The sequence below is a fragment of the Schistocerca americana genome, chromosome X (genome assembly GCF_021461395.2).
Source record: "Schistocerca americana isolate TAMUIC-IGC-003095 chromosome X, iqSchAmer2.1, whole genome shotgun sequence".
In the NCBI taxonomy this organism is placed as follows: Eukaryota; Metazoa; Arthropoda; class Insecta; order Orthoptera; family Acrididae; genus Schistocerca; species Schistocerca americana.
Window position 1 is genome coordinate 202,742,478 of NC_060130.1, and position 14,826 is coordinate 202,757,303.

Sequence of the window (14,826 nt, forward strand, 5' to 3'; positions counted from 1 at the left end):
ATGCTATTGACAAGATCATACGTGCTGTGGAAGCAACGATACCATAGTCTTCAGGCCCCCAATGCCAGAAACTTGTGCCATAGTGGTCTGAAGAATAGCTACAGCTATCAGAGAGCATAGAAGTGTGCTTCAATGACACAATCACCATCGTTCTATGGAACATTTAATAGCATTCAAGAGACTTGGAGCAAAGGCATGGTTTTTAATAAAAAGGAGAAAGCAGGAGTGTTAGGAATGTTATGTATCATCTGAGGGTCTCCACCTCATCATCTCAAGTATGGACTAAACTCCACTGCATTTGCAGCCATTAACCATTCACAGTAGTTCCTCCCATATTCCTCAATGATGACATGTGTATTGATTCCACAGTCATTGCTGTACACTTTACTGAAGTGTCTGCATGCAGTAACTACCATCCAAATTTCGTGACATAGAAAAATCTGGTGGAGCAAAACTAATTATTCTTCCATGCAGAAGGTCTTGAATCATACAGTGTTCTATATAGTGAAGGCGAATTTCACCAGTGCATTAGCAGAGTATCAAGATGCAGCCTCAGGACCTGATAAAGTCCACAGTTAAATGTTTAAACAACTTAGCGAAACAGCATAAAACACCTCCTCATGTTTTTAAATTTATTTGTTGAGAAGAGGGATTCCCCCCTACCCCAATAGTGGAGGAGTATTACTATTCCTATCCTGAAACTGGGAAAAAGACCCACAAATCTTTACTAATTATTGACTAGTCTCCCTAACAATCAGGTTGTGTAAATTATTTGAAAGAATGTCAACCAATGACTTCCTATCTGGAAGCTAGAGGACATTTACCATGGTTTCAAAGTGTCTTTCAGGCACTACAATCCACCAAAGAACATTTGATAGATATGGAATCAGTGGTTCACAGTGCTTTCATGTAACACCAACATCTGATGCAGGAAGCCCACAGTGATGAGTACTTAAGCCATACTCAGTGTTACAAATGGTTCACATAGTTTAAAAATGGCCAGACAGAAGATAAGGTGACACTTATTTAGGATGCTCTTTGATGTCTACCGACGACGCTCATGTCAGGAACGTGCATGCTAATTGAAGACTGATTGTCAGAAAGATTGTAGAAGAATGTAACATTTCAATTGTATCGTGTCGTGAAATCATGACACAGCATCTTGGAATTAATTGTGTTGCCGCCAAGTTTATCCCACAGGTCTTGAGTCGAGACCAGAAAGACTTTTGCCTCACAATCTGTGAAGAGCTCTTCTATCATGCAAATGAGGATATGTTCCATAAGAGAATTGTAACTGGTGATGAGATGTGGTGAGTTTATGGTTACAATATTGAGATCAAGGCCCAATCTTCACAGTGGGGTCTGAAACACTCTCCAAGGCCAAAAATGCTTGTCAGGTCAGGTCCAATGTCAAAGCCATGCTGATAGTTTTCTTTGACTTTGAAGGATTAGTTCATCATGAATTCATGCCGCAGGGACAACCTATTAACTGATGATACTATTGGGATGTGTTGCGAAGCATGCAAGAAAATGTGAATAGGAAATGGCCTGGAATGTGGTGAGACAATTTATGGCTCCTGCATCACATTCATCCCTGTTGGTGCATGACTATTGCATAAAAAATTAAATCACTATGCTGCCTCATCCTCCGTACTCTCCAGACCTGACCTCTGCAGACTTTTTTTTTTTTATTTCCAAAGTTGAAAACCCCCTTTCAAAGGATAAAGTTTTGCAATGATAGATGAGATAAAAGAAAATTCGCAGATAGTATCCAGCAAGAGGGATACCAAGACTGAGAAATGGTGTTGAGAGTGGCGTATCAGTTGTGGAGGAGAGTATTTCAAAGGAGACCATGCATAATAAGTAACAGGTATGAGTAGAAAAATTTTGTGGACAAAGTTCCGGTATTTTTTTAATGGATTTTGTACACCCATAAAAAGCTTGGACCATTTACTTACTCCCTTCACGGGATTAAGAGGACAAAATTCATTTTGAATATGAGTTGCAGTTCCTTCAGTCATAAAGAACTTTTTTTCTGAGATATTGGCTTTATAACATAGACACATTTTGGATCATAATAAATTATTGTGTAAATTGTCTTCCATACAAATACAGCAAAAATTAAATAAAAGAAAAGAAATAAGTCTTTCCTGTTCTGTACTTAAAGATATATTATTTGAACAAAAAGGGCCAGAAGTGTATGTAAAGAAACTCCCATTTTTCAGGGACTTTTTCAAGGCCCTCACATTTTTTGTTATAATTTAATAATTTCAGTAATATTTCCATAATCTTAGTATTGTCATAATTTAGGTCAATGTGTTCTTTAACTACAGTATGAAGTAAGGCAAAAAATTTTCTTACAGGCAATGACCTTCCACACAGGCTACTGTGAAACTGTTCTTTTTGATAGCTGGAAAGTAAGTTCTGTGAATGGCCTTATAGGTTCTATGATAGGAATTCTCTGTATGGCTGCACTATATGAAGGACTGAAGTATTACAGGTACTCCCTCCAACTACCATAAATTGGTTGACATAAGATATTATAACATAGATACTGATACTGCCTTCTTCTTTTAGAGAGTACCTGTTTTGGAAGACTTACACGGGTTTGCAATATAGATCTGTTTCCGTTCCAGCAGAAAAAAATGTGGTTTCAGAAGACAATCAAGTAGTTGAGTAAGTACTATATATATGTATAATTAAAATTGTAAATGAAATAATAACCAAACAATGGAAACTCCAGATAGGAATATCAACAGTTTAGGAAAAGGACATAAAGAAGACATGTCAAGTTGCAGACAGGCACAATTAAGACACTCACATAAAACTTTTGGCCACATAGGGAAGGTATAAACAAATCTGCAGCACAGCCATGGGTACCCACATGGTACCCTCCTATGCCAACCTTTTTATGGCCATCTAGAGGAGACCTTCCTAGCCTCCCAAAACACCAAATCCCTAGTCTGGATCAGGTTCATTAATATTTTCATGATCTGGACTCAGGACCAAGATACCATATCTTCGTTCCTCCACAACTTCAACACCTTCTCTCCCATCCACTTCACATGGTCCTCCTCAACCTTCCTAGATGTTGACATGCCTCTCTGATGGCTCCATTCACACCTCTGTCCGCATATAACCCACCAACCACCTACAGTACCTGCATTTTGACAGCTGTCATCCCTTTCACACCAAAAAATCCTTCCCATTTAGCCTGGCTACCCGGGAATGGCATATTTGCATTGACAAACGCACCCGTGCTCAGTTTGCTGAGGGTCTCGCCAAAGCCTACACAGACAGGCACCATCCCCCAGACCTAGTTGGCAGACAGATCTCACGTGCCATTTCCCCTCACACCCTGAATCATCCCACCACCCCCAAGAACCAGCCACAAAGGAGTCTCTCCTTCATCACCCAGTATCACCACAGATTGGAACAACTGAACCACGTCCTTCGTCAGGGCTTTGATTACCTATCATTGTGCCCTGACACGAGGTACATCCTACCAGAGATACTTCCAACCTCTCCTAAATTGGTGTTCCATTGCCCAACGAACCTCCACAACATCCTAGTCCATCCCTATGCCACTCCCAATCCCAGCCTCTTGCCACAAGGATCATATTTCTGTGGAAGACCCAGGTGCAAAACCTGCCCAATCCATCCACTCAGCACTTCTTCTTCCAGTCCTGTCACAGGTTTATCCTTTCCCATCAGGGGCCAGACCACCTGTGAAGGCAGTCAAGTCATTTACCAGCTCTGTTGCAATCATTGCACAGCTTTTTATGTTGGTATGAGTGCCAACCAGCTGTCCACCAGGATGAATGGCCATCGCCAAACTGTGGCCCAGAACAAAGTAGACCACGCCGTGGCACAGTTTGCAGCTGAACATAACACTATTGATTTCCATGGCTGCTTCCATACCCAAGCCATCTGGATCCTTAATTATCGCAGCCTCAATCTATGGTAACATACTGTCCCCACACCCTCCACCCAACAGTTTCCACCACCCTCTGTCCTATCATCTCCTCCCCATTCTCATCTCCCATCCTGTTTATTTACAGCCCTCTGCCGACACATCCACCTGTCTTCCCTTGCGGCTCTCCTTTTTCCCCACCTCCCTCCCCCACAACCCTCCTGATGCTGCACTGTTGGCAGTCTAGGTACTGCACATGCTACCAGACAGCGTTCGTCTTATCTCCCCACCCATACACTACTATTCCTTCCCCTTCCCCACTCCCTCCAGATTGCTGCTTGCATCCCACTTGATGTTGCATTTTTAGGGTAAGTAGCAATCTGTCTTTTCCTACATTGTTAAATGAAATATTTATTTCTGCTAGCAGTGCACCACACACACACACACACACACACACACACACACACACACACACACACATCCACAAATCACACACACTCACTTGAACCCTTTATAACTAAAGTATTTTTCTGTAATTTGTCTCTTGGTTCTGTGGGACTTAGCTTTCTCTTTTTATGTTTTAGTTTTGTGGTTTTTTCTTGTATAAAAAAAATGTGATTTTGTCAAACATATGCCAACTGATGTGTTTGCAGTGCTGTTAACCATGTGACAGTCTTCAATTCACCAAGTAATTGTGTTTTTATTTTTTTAGTATAAATATTTTTAAGTATTAGTAGTAGTAAAATATTGGTTAGTATTTATGATAAACTTACTCTAAAATCATGAAATTAATGTATGTTTTCAGTAAACTAACTTATTTTTTATTTTACTCTCTTTCATGGCTGCAGCGTCGTAGGAGAAGTTATACATAAGCAACCGTAAGTTTGGTTAACTTTATTTGCACACTATTTTCTTTGTAGTTGTTGTTTTTGTTTCTTCCTTATTTTGCTCACCATTTTCTCTCTTACACTTGTTGAGTATATAATCTGTTCAGTTATAACTTAGGACTCTTTAAAACTGCATTGTTTCTCTGTGACAGTGATTTTATTAACACTTCTTAAGATGCAGAGTTTGTCATTTTCTGATTGTATTTTACTCAGGAAGTGAACTAATAATTATTGTAATTGTCTTCATGTGTGAAGCCATATTAATTTGCACTCTTACTCTCTTGATGACTTGGGAAACTCATAACATGAGATTATACAATCAAAACTATGAGGAAATACTAATGTGCAAAATGCGAATGTACATTTTGACAGTGAGTGTAATTGTCTTTAAAATAAAGAAAGGCATCTATACTGCGTATAGTCATTACAAATTGTAGAACTGCAATGGGTGTCAGTACATGTATTCAGGTAAAATTAGCTGATGGTTAAAACCACATTTAATGATGAAAATACTGGCACTAGAGATTGGTGTTCCCTCAACTCTCACCAAGCGAGGTGGCACAGTGTTAGCACACTGGACTTGAATTCAGGAGGACAGCAGTTCAATTCCCACCCAGCCATCCAGTTTTCGATTTTCCACAGTTTCTGTAAATATCTTGAGACAAATGCCAGATGGTTTGTTGAAAAAGACACGACTGCTTTCCTTCCTGTCTTATCCCCAATCTAAGTTTTTGCTCAGTCTCTAATGACCTTGTTGTTGATGGGACATTAAACTTTAATCTTCCTTTCTTCTTTCTTTTCTTTTCGCATGGGCTGGTCCTGTTCTGATACCACAGACAAGACCCTAGAATATGTGTGTGAACTGTTTGAGGTGAACAGGCATATTCTGTAAAAGATATTGCAGATTTCATTCCCTTGGATGTCAGTCTGATCAAATAAATTGAGTCATATTTTGAAATTACATTTCAAAGCTATGTGAAGAAAATCAAAATCTACCTAGAGAACTGTCTTAACTCAATAATGGATTTCAAAATGCTCAAATGGCTCTAAGCACTATGGGACTTAACATCTGAGGTCGTCAGTCCCCTAGACTTGCAATTAGAACTACTTAAACGTAACTAACCTAAAGACATCACACACATCCATGCCCGAGGCAGGATTTGAACCTGTGATCATAGGAGCAGCGCGGTTCCGGACTGAAGCATCTAGAACCGCTCAGCCACAGCGGCCGGCAATGGATTTCATTGAAAGTATTCTACTGTGTTTGGAGGGATGGATGGATTGGGAAAGGGGGGGGGGGTGTATCTCTAACAATATGGCCCAACATTGTCAAGGGCACCCTTATTGCAGTGTACTTCTTGATACCCCACTTGACTGCTTTATTGCTAACTTTCAGAACATACTGCCCAGTTAGAGAAATGGATTTTCATATGCAACAGTATGACACCAGTATGACTGTTACTTGTGCACACCTCAGTGTGGCAGCTCGCCAACACTCTACCACCACATTTGATGAGTACTACTAGATAGGCAGAACTAGACCAAGTGCGTGGTCCCGACATTCATCAGACACAAAGCCACTTGTTTAAGCCACCTGATTATCTTCTATGGTGTCATTTCAGAATTTTGGTTCACAGTATTCCAGTTGACGTAGATACCGACCATTGTACACAGATTATTGTTCCACTCCCTCTCCCCCGTCCACCTGATCAGGTGCTGTCATTTATTGATTATAATAGGCACAAGCATTGATAGTCAATTATCTGATCAAGTGCCATCATCTAGGCACAATCAATCATAGTCAACTATTATTTGAGTATCAGGTAATAGCTGCAGAAAACTAAAAACGTAGTGATGCAAAACTGTGTGTTAAGCCACTGTTGCTTTCGTAGCTGTATATGTATGCAATCAAGGACATTATGATGATTGAAAAAGTTATATTTCAGAACCGCTAAGAGCTGTTGATGAGAGTGCCAAGGGTGGCTACTGATGCCTTAAGAATGTGGACCATTCCAATTCTTTGTAATCAATTTGTTATAAAAACAGTGTTCAGCAGGTGATAGTACACTGGTGGGTTGGCTCAAAAATGGTTCAAATGGCTCTGAGCACTATGGGACCTAACTTCTGAGGTCATCAGTCCCCTAGAACTTAGGACTACTTAAACCTAACTAACCTAAGGACATCACACACATCCATGCCCGAGGCAGGATTCGAACCTGCGACCACAGTGGTCGCATGGTTCCAGACTGTAGCACCTAGAACTGCCCGACCACTCCAGTCGGCGGTGGGTTGGCATTTTGCTGTGTGATTGTGTAATTTTTTATGTACTGAGACACTGAGTTAACTATGTTTTTCCTTCTTTTTGGTGGATCTTTGTATTTTGTTTGTTGTCACTTAAAGTGACCCTGAGCTAAACAAGTAATGATATAGTGCATCAAAATTTGCCATGAAATGTTCACTAAATAGGTGAGAAATTTGATAAAAGTGTAGTCAAAGACTCCTGGCATAGTGCAGGTTTTGTCCCACTACTTCATAAAAACATCCTATTACTACACTCTTCTTTTAGAGGACTTTCAAAAACTATTACATAACAGTTTTCAAAATGCTATTTTTGCTTCAGTAACTCTGTAGATAAAATAACAAGCATTAAATATACAAAAAATTAAAAAAAAACTTTAGTTGTGTATAACCACTTTTCAGAAAGGCTTGCTCAGTAGCTTGGGTAGTTTATGTAATATTAGGGATATCCATGTAGTATAAGGTACCATGTAAATTGCTGTGTTTGAACTTGTACTTTTTTTTCAAATGTTTGTTGAAGGATTGTTTCACATCCATGTAGAAGTTTTGGTATCTTAAAGATGAAATTAAATAGTCATCTTTCATAAAAACCCTTTCATTGTGTAGCTAATAAAAACTTATGACAGACTGGTATGAGCATACGCCATGTTTGTGTATTTACATTGGTAATAGTGGTCTGATACAGTATTGTTCTGTGGAAGTTACCATGTTTTGGTGTAATATACTCTGTGCGAACTGGTTGGTAGCCTATTAAGTTACTGAGTTGGTTACTCTTTTTTTTCTGGAACACAGGTCATATCTTACTGAAACTCCCATTTGTTGGTATAATTTTATGTAGTTCTAAACTACCAATATTCACTTATGCATAAGATAAAATTACTTTTGGCTGATTTGCTTTCTTTTTTCCTGTACTACTGGACTGGACATATTTACTACCAGGATATATGTTTCGGATTTAATTTAATGTAGCTAGTCACCCCAGATATGCTTTTTACATGGTTTTCCACACCCATAATTTTAAATTGGAAACCCTTTAGTATTCACCACAAGCCTGTGTAGATGACAGCTGGTCTAGTGATTAAAAATGAACAAGATTTTTCAGATATTAAGTATTAAACTCAAATTATACTCTTCATATCTCCAGTGGTTAAACTGACCTTAAACTTGACGGTTGGTTTGAACATTCATTGTTGGGCATAGCCGTATTTGGTAGGTCCTTGGCTTTCTCCAACCATTGAACTGATTTGTGCAGTTAATCATAATGGGATCCACAATTTAGCATGGACACCAAACTATGGTACAACTTAGTATTTCTTATTCTCATGAGCCATTGCCATAGGTGAAAGAGGCAGTGATTGATAGATAAAATTATTGGACCAACATAGGATTGAATATTGAAGTTTTTCATACTTACTTACTTGGTTGCATTTACACTTGAAATACCATTAAAAAATTATAAGTAAATTTTAGTGGTATAATTAAACCATTGGTACATAACGACATGTGAAGGATTGTCTGGAAATTTTGTGGTTGGTTGGTTATTTATTGCTCAAAGAGGACCATAGAAATAAAATTAGCAGTACATGAAGGAAGGCAGGCACAAAACTTAACTCTGCTATTATAGAGAATATCTCAAGTGAAGGTTGTCTAGAGGGTGCTTTGTGTGGAACTTGAAAATAGAAAGTGGAGATATTTAGAATTCCTTGAAACCCAAGCTCATTTTTAAGGGAAAAGGCAGTGTTCTCCTTTTCCTGTGCTGCTCATTATATTGGTTTTGAAGATTCTTTAGCATCACTGCTGCCAGTGGTTTGGATCTGCCATTAGTGTGCATATTATTAATTGATTATACTAGTCACCTTAAATAACTCTCTGCACTTGCGCAGAACCACTTTCATTGAGATAATATTTTTTCATATCATGAACGGTTTCTTAGGTTTAGGCAAGTTGTCGAAATTTCTGTATAACTACCGATGATGGAGTCCATGAAAATAAATTTCTGTAACTACCGTAATACTGTAGTGTAAATTGTAGCGGGAAACAATGTATCTGCATTTCAGGTATAGTTAAAGTAGTGGATCATGTCATCTTAGAGTTAATTTTCATAGTTCATAGTGAAAGCATGATCCTAATTCATAATTAATGCATATGATCAGTTGTAATTTCCACTATTAAAAAAATTAAACATTATCTAAATCTTCTGAAATTGTGTGTGCATTTTATGAGAAATGGAGGACATCTTGTTAGCCTGTATAAATTTCTCAGTATGTGCGACAAGGGTAACCGCAGCCATGGTCTCTGAACTGATAGTCCATGCTGCTGCAAATGTCATTGAACTGTTCGTGCAGATGGTTGTTGTCTTGCAAATGTCCCCATCTGTTGACTCAGGAATCAGGACATGGCTGCACAATACGTTACATCCATGCGGATAAGATGCCTGTCATCTTGACTGCTAGTGATAAGAGGCCGTTGGGGTCCAGCACGGTGTTCCGTATTACCCTCCTGAACCCACCGATTCCATATTCTGCTAATAGTCATTGGATATCGACCAACGCAAGCAGCAACGTCGCAGTACGATAAACCGCAATCGCAATAGGCTACAATCCGACCTTTATCAAAGTCAGAAATGTGATGGTACGCATTTCTCCTCCTTACACGAGGCACCACAACAACGTTTTACCAGGCAACGCCAGTCAACAGCTGTTTGTGTATGAGAAATCGGTTGGAAACTTTCCTCATGTCAGCACGTTGTAGGTGTTGCCACCGGCGCCAACCTTGTGTGAATGCTCTGAAAAGCTAATCATTTGCATATCACAATATCTTCTTCCTGTCAGTTAAATTTCGTGTCTGTAGCATGTCATCTTCGTGGTGTAGCAATTTTAATGGCCAGTTGTGTAATAATCGCCTTTACCATCTCATATTCAGGTCTGTTTTATGTAAAAACACCTTCGCAAAGTAATTTGCCTGTCTTAATTTTTAATGTCTATTTATAGCACCAGATTTCAAATGCTTTCGAATTTTCCCCACTGCTGATGCTTCATTGTTGCTTATCTGCTTAAGATTCTTTAATAAATTTAGTCCTTAATCTTAGATATGCATTTTACATCAGTAGATTTCTTTTGTTGAAGAACATTTTGTTTTTGCATTAATAATGTCTTGAAAGTTCTCTTCCTTAATAGAAAAATCACTTAACTACATTGTGATTAGTTTCGTTCTGTAATTTTTTGTATAACCTCCTCCCCCTCCTTTCTGTGGGTGAAATGCTCAATAACTTTTTAAGAGTTAGTAGTACTGTGTTTCACTTTCCTTAAAGCTTTAACAATAAAGCTGGGAAGCAGGGACTGAGTACTGCATCCTTGTCTTGGTACTTTGTAGGAAATGCAGACTTCAATGGCTTTTCTGATTTAGTATTGATGATTAGTTTTTGTAAAGATCTGTGAACTATTTGTGAGCCATTCAGGTGTTACTTATTTTATTTACTTACATGGCGATCCACGGACAATAGCATTCTTCATGATCCATTTCCAAGTGGTGAATGCTTTCACATAGCCAGTCATGCTGGTGATGTGTGTCACTGCATTCACATCATGCTTGCAAGATGACATCAGCATGAGGTGGGTTTCGAGAGTTTTTAGCAGTGGATCTTGTGCATCATATGTCATTCTGGTGCATCGTACAGCACTGATAATAGGAACATAAGTTTGCGAAAATGGTCTGCAAATAAAGTTCAAATTAAAATTGTAGGTGTTTGGTGAATCCTCTTCCCCTACAAAATACAATATCCATTACATGGATGTTAAAATGCAGGGCAGTTTAAATATAAAGGAATATATACATATAATATTTTCTCATTTTATAAAGAAATACATTGAACTGCTGATTTTTCTATTAGTTTTTTTAAGTGACACACTCACACAGGGTGTTCCTTCAAAGAGTCATCAGGTGCATTTTCTATATTTTTTGCAGCTATTTGAAATTTTATTTTGGCAGTGAGTAGCTGGAGTCAGCACAAACAAATACGGCTCATCACATCATTCATGCAATGCCCAGTGGCAATGGAAAACATCAGTTTGTTTCCCATTACAAACAAAAACGATTTTTGGAGCTGAATTTCACACACACATTCAATAGAACAGTCCCAAATTAGTCTAGTGTGATATTTGTTTTATCAGTGTTTATTAACAGGGATGGTAAAACAGGAAAAATAGTGCTGCTGTTGAATGGTGGTAGCACTCACCATTGGCCAGGGAAGCTCACAGATATTTGTTTGGGCTGACTCCAGCTATACATTGCAAAAACGAAATTGTAAACATGTGCCAAAATGCCAGAGGAATCACCTAATGACTCTTAGGAGACACACCATACATATTGTTCACAACTCTTTGCTGGTGAATTGCTGTACAGTACTTATCGTAATGGGAGGAGATAAACCACTAAGCATTTGCCTTGTGTCCATTATCTTAGGATAATTGTTAATGTTATTTCTGAACAAAAATTGTGTACTAGAGAGTTGATACTACATCTGTTGATATGCTTCTGTTACAGACGCAACATGTTCAGTTCAATGCACTTCTTCCAGACCTTTCTCCATGTAGTGCAAATCATCCTGAGTTACTTCCTGATGCTGATATTCATGACCTACAATGTATGGCTATGCATGGCTGTTGTTATTGGTGCTGCACTAGGATATTTTTTGTTTGGTTGGAAGAAATCTGCAATTGTTGATGTAACTGAACACTGTCACTGACAGATATTTATTTGCTTAAGTGTAAATTATGACTATGATGGATATATTTTAGCTTAATTGTTGTTGAGTGTTGTCTTGTTCAGGAATTATGTTAAAGCTTGAGATGGACTGCATGTAGCATTACCTCAGTCCAATATATATTTTTTATATTTTTGATGCCTTCATGACTCTAAAGTCGCAGATTTAAGTGTACAACTCTTTGGTAAAATTTTAACAGTTAATAAGAACTGCTAATATTTTTATTGCGTCACATTGACACGGTCAGTGATTATTTTACAGCATATTTTAATAATGTACTGTATTAAAATCAGGGAAACAATGAACATTTATTTAGAGCAATTGTTTGTGAACTGGAATTTTGTAGTAATGAAGTAGTACATTCCGAGAATAATTTTGTTGGCAATTTAGTTTGTATTTCTTAATAGTATGAAAAGGAAGTTTTTATTTTGGCTTCAAAATTGAAATAAGTTTATCAGTTTTCTTAAATAAGTGATGTAATGATGAAAACTATACATACAAATATGGCAAGTTATCCGCTCTCTCTCATTTTGTTATGTTTTATTCAGATCTGTCAGCTGTTTTGTGATGATGTTATAGTTACTTTCGGTTTGCATAAAAGAGAAGCATCAATTTTCTGTAGTGACTAGACACCTTACAAAGTCCAGAAAATATATTAGTGTTTTCACTGTATAGTTCTATGGGGAGTTAATATCTGCAGGCACTCTCTGAGCCTAACATTGATGTTACAATATTTAACCAAAGCTACTTCTGACTTCTACATCGAAGCATCAAAAATGTTGCTGGGTAATAATAATTTCCTGTGGTACTCTTCTGCAAAATTATCTGTCAGTTATGGTAGAAATATTCAATAATGTGCCTTACATTGAAAAATTCAAATAAAATTGATAATAATGTACACAGTGGCTTCCATGTAACATTTCCTGTTGTTAATCGTTATGTATTCAGTGTGAGTAGACATTCAGTTTTTTTTTTTTTTTTTCATTTTTTTTTCCCCCCAATTTGTGAGAGCTGGAGTGACATGAAAATTTCTTTTTTTACAACACAGACTCACGTTAACATAACATTCCATCCTAAATATTTGTTTGCTTGTTTTTGATTTGCATAATGTTTGTGCCTCATCAGATACCGGCACTTGAACCATCTCCATAATATGGAGAGAATATGAAACTGAAAAAAAGCCAGTTGTTACCAATATGACTTGTTAATGTATTCATACATGTATAAAAGATCTGACAATAGTGTACATTACACTGTGAAACATAACTGTTTGAGACCAGTAATAAAGAACACGAAGATTTTTAAAAATATTTTTAAATTTCTTTTGACAATAAATTGCGTTCTTATACCAAATAAGGTATTGTTTTTGTAATTAAGTAATGAAATTTTTCCTCTGGTGAAAGGGTGGTGCATTAATGGATCTTGAATCTTGTAGTAGCATGCTGGGATCAAAAGATGAACTTAACCACCACTAACAAGCCCTATGCCCCTCCCCCCCAATAACAAGCCCTCCTCGACCTCCACAGTTGATAATTTAGTTATTTACTAAATTATTTACTTATATTTTTAATCTTCCAGCTGTCTCGTTTTTAAAATGATTTACATTTTCCCTTTTTTGCCTTCTCTGGTATTACTTAATTGCATTATTTATTCCATTTTTCATTAGTCTTTTTAATCCACTTTTATTGCTTACTTTGTCCCTTCTATTACCTCTGAATTGAAACTGGTACAGGGCTTACCAGTGTAAATTTTCGATGCTCTACTCTCTCCATGACCTCTTCTTCATTTTTGTCCCCCCTCACTCTCACATGGAAGTCCTCCTCAAATGTGAATCCAAGTGACTTGCATCCTATGGTTTCTAACATTCACCAACCAATCCCTCTGACCTCCATAAAGAAAGAACATATAAGTTCAAAACACTAAGATTACTTGTTTTTACTTTCAGTCTTTCTGTAAGTATATGAGGCATTTCACTTCGTGAAGGTAAGTTCTGGCCAGAGCCATCTTATCACCTTGTCATGTTATGTGAGAGAGCATAGTAGGTTCACATGTAGGGATGATAACTGTCTGGATTAGTTTTACCAGAAATAAATGTTCACAAATTATGTCATTATTATTATTGCCATCAGATTTGTCTTCCATATTCTTGTAAACATCTTGCCTCCTATCCCTTTTGGAAGTAGTAATACCATCAATTAATTTGAGAAAGGGCTGGACACAAGCTTCTTTGAAGCAATTGGAATGTTTTCTCTACTTTCCACAAGTGCCTGTTTTTAATTTTTTCAATTGTGACGGAAATAGGAATTTCAAGTCCCCGTCACATAGAAAGTAAAAATCCATGCAACATATTTATCACGTGTGTAAACATCTGAAACAGTACTGTTTTTTTAAATGTCTGGGAGATAGTGCATACTTACAGGTTCATAAAAGGGAATGACTATCATGACTAAGCAGGAAGTAAGTCTCGACATTTTTCGTGTGGCTTTCAGATGGGAAAGAAGAGGGTGTTCTCCAATGGACACTAAATGTGTGTGCAGACATGGTGAGCACTGGTATAGTGCTGCAGACAGAGCAATGTGAACATCATTTTTCCCCCACAAACAATGAAAACACCTTCATAACTAAAGTTTAAATAGGTTTACAAAGTGTGACAGAAGTGCACAATGGTGTAACTGCTACAATACAAATATATCTTCTATAAAAGTACAAGATTGAAAACATACCACACAGCCTGAAAAAATAAGTATCCAGCCATGACCTGAAGTCATACCTGACGGCTCCGCACACCATGATGCAGGAGTAACAACACTGGGACCTCTTCCACGGTCGTCACTGTACTCACCGAAGATGGTCATCCAGGATAGTGCGGAATCGCAACAACAATGCATGCCATTCATCAGCAGTCCATGCTTCCCAGTCACTGCAAATGCTACGTGTGTGTTGTGGTGTTAACAGCGGCCTACACT

General features: G+C 37.8%; 1 protein-coding gene across 4 annotated transcripts in view; it reads left to right on the plus strand.

Annotated features, from left to right (window-relative positions):
* The window catches only part of LOC124556621 (high affinity copper uptake protein 1-like), a 157,561-nt gene extending 144,393 nt beyond the window's left edge, over nt 1–13,168 (plus strand). For all 4 annotated transcript variants that reach the window (XM_047130588.1, XM_047130587.1, XM_047130589.1 and 1 more), the window contains 4 exons: nt 2,364–2,500; nt 2,578–2,676; nt 4,762–4,791; nt 11,641–13,168. In XM_047130588.1, coding sequence (XP_046986544.1) covers nt 2,364–2,500; nt 2,578–2,676; nt 4,762–4,791; nt 11,641–11,842 — 468 coding nt within the window. In that variant the 3' untranslated portion in view covers nt 11,843–13,168. The remainder of the gene's footprint in view (nt 1–2,363; nt 2,501–2,577; nt 2,677–4,761; nt 4,792–11,640) is intronic.
* The last annotated feature ends 1,658 nt before the right edge of the window (nt 13,169–14,826 follow it).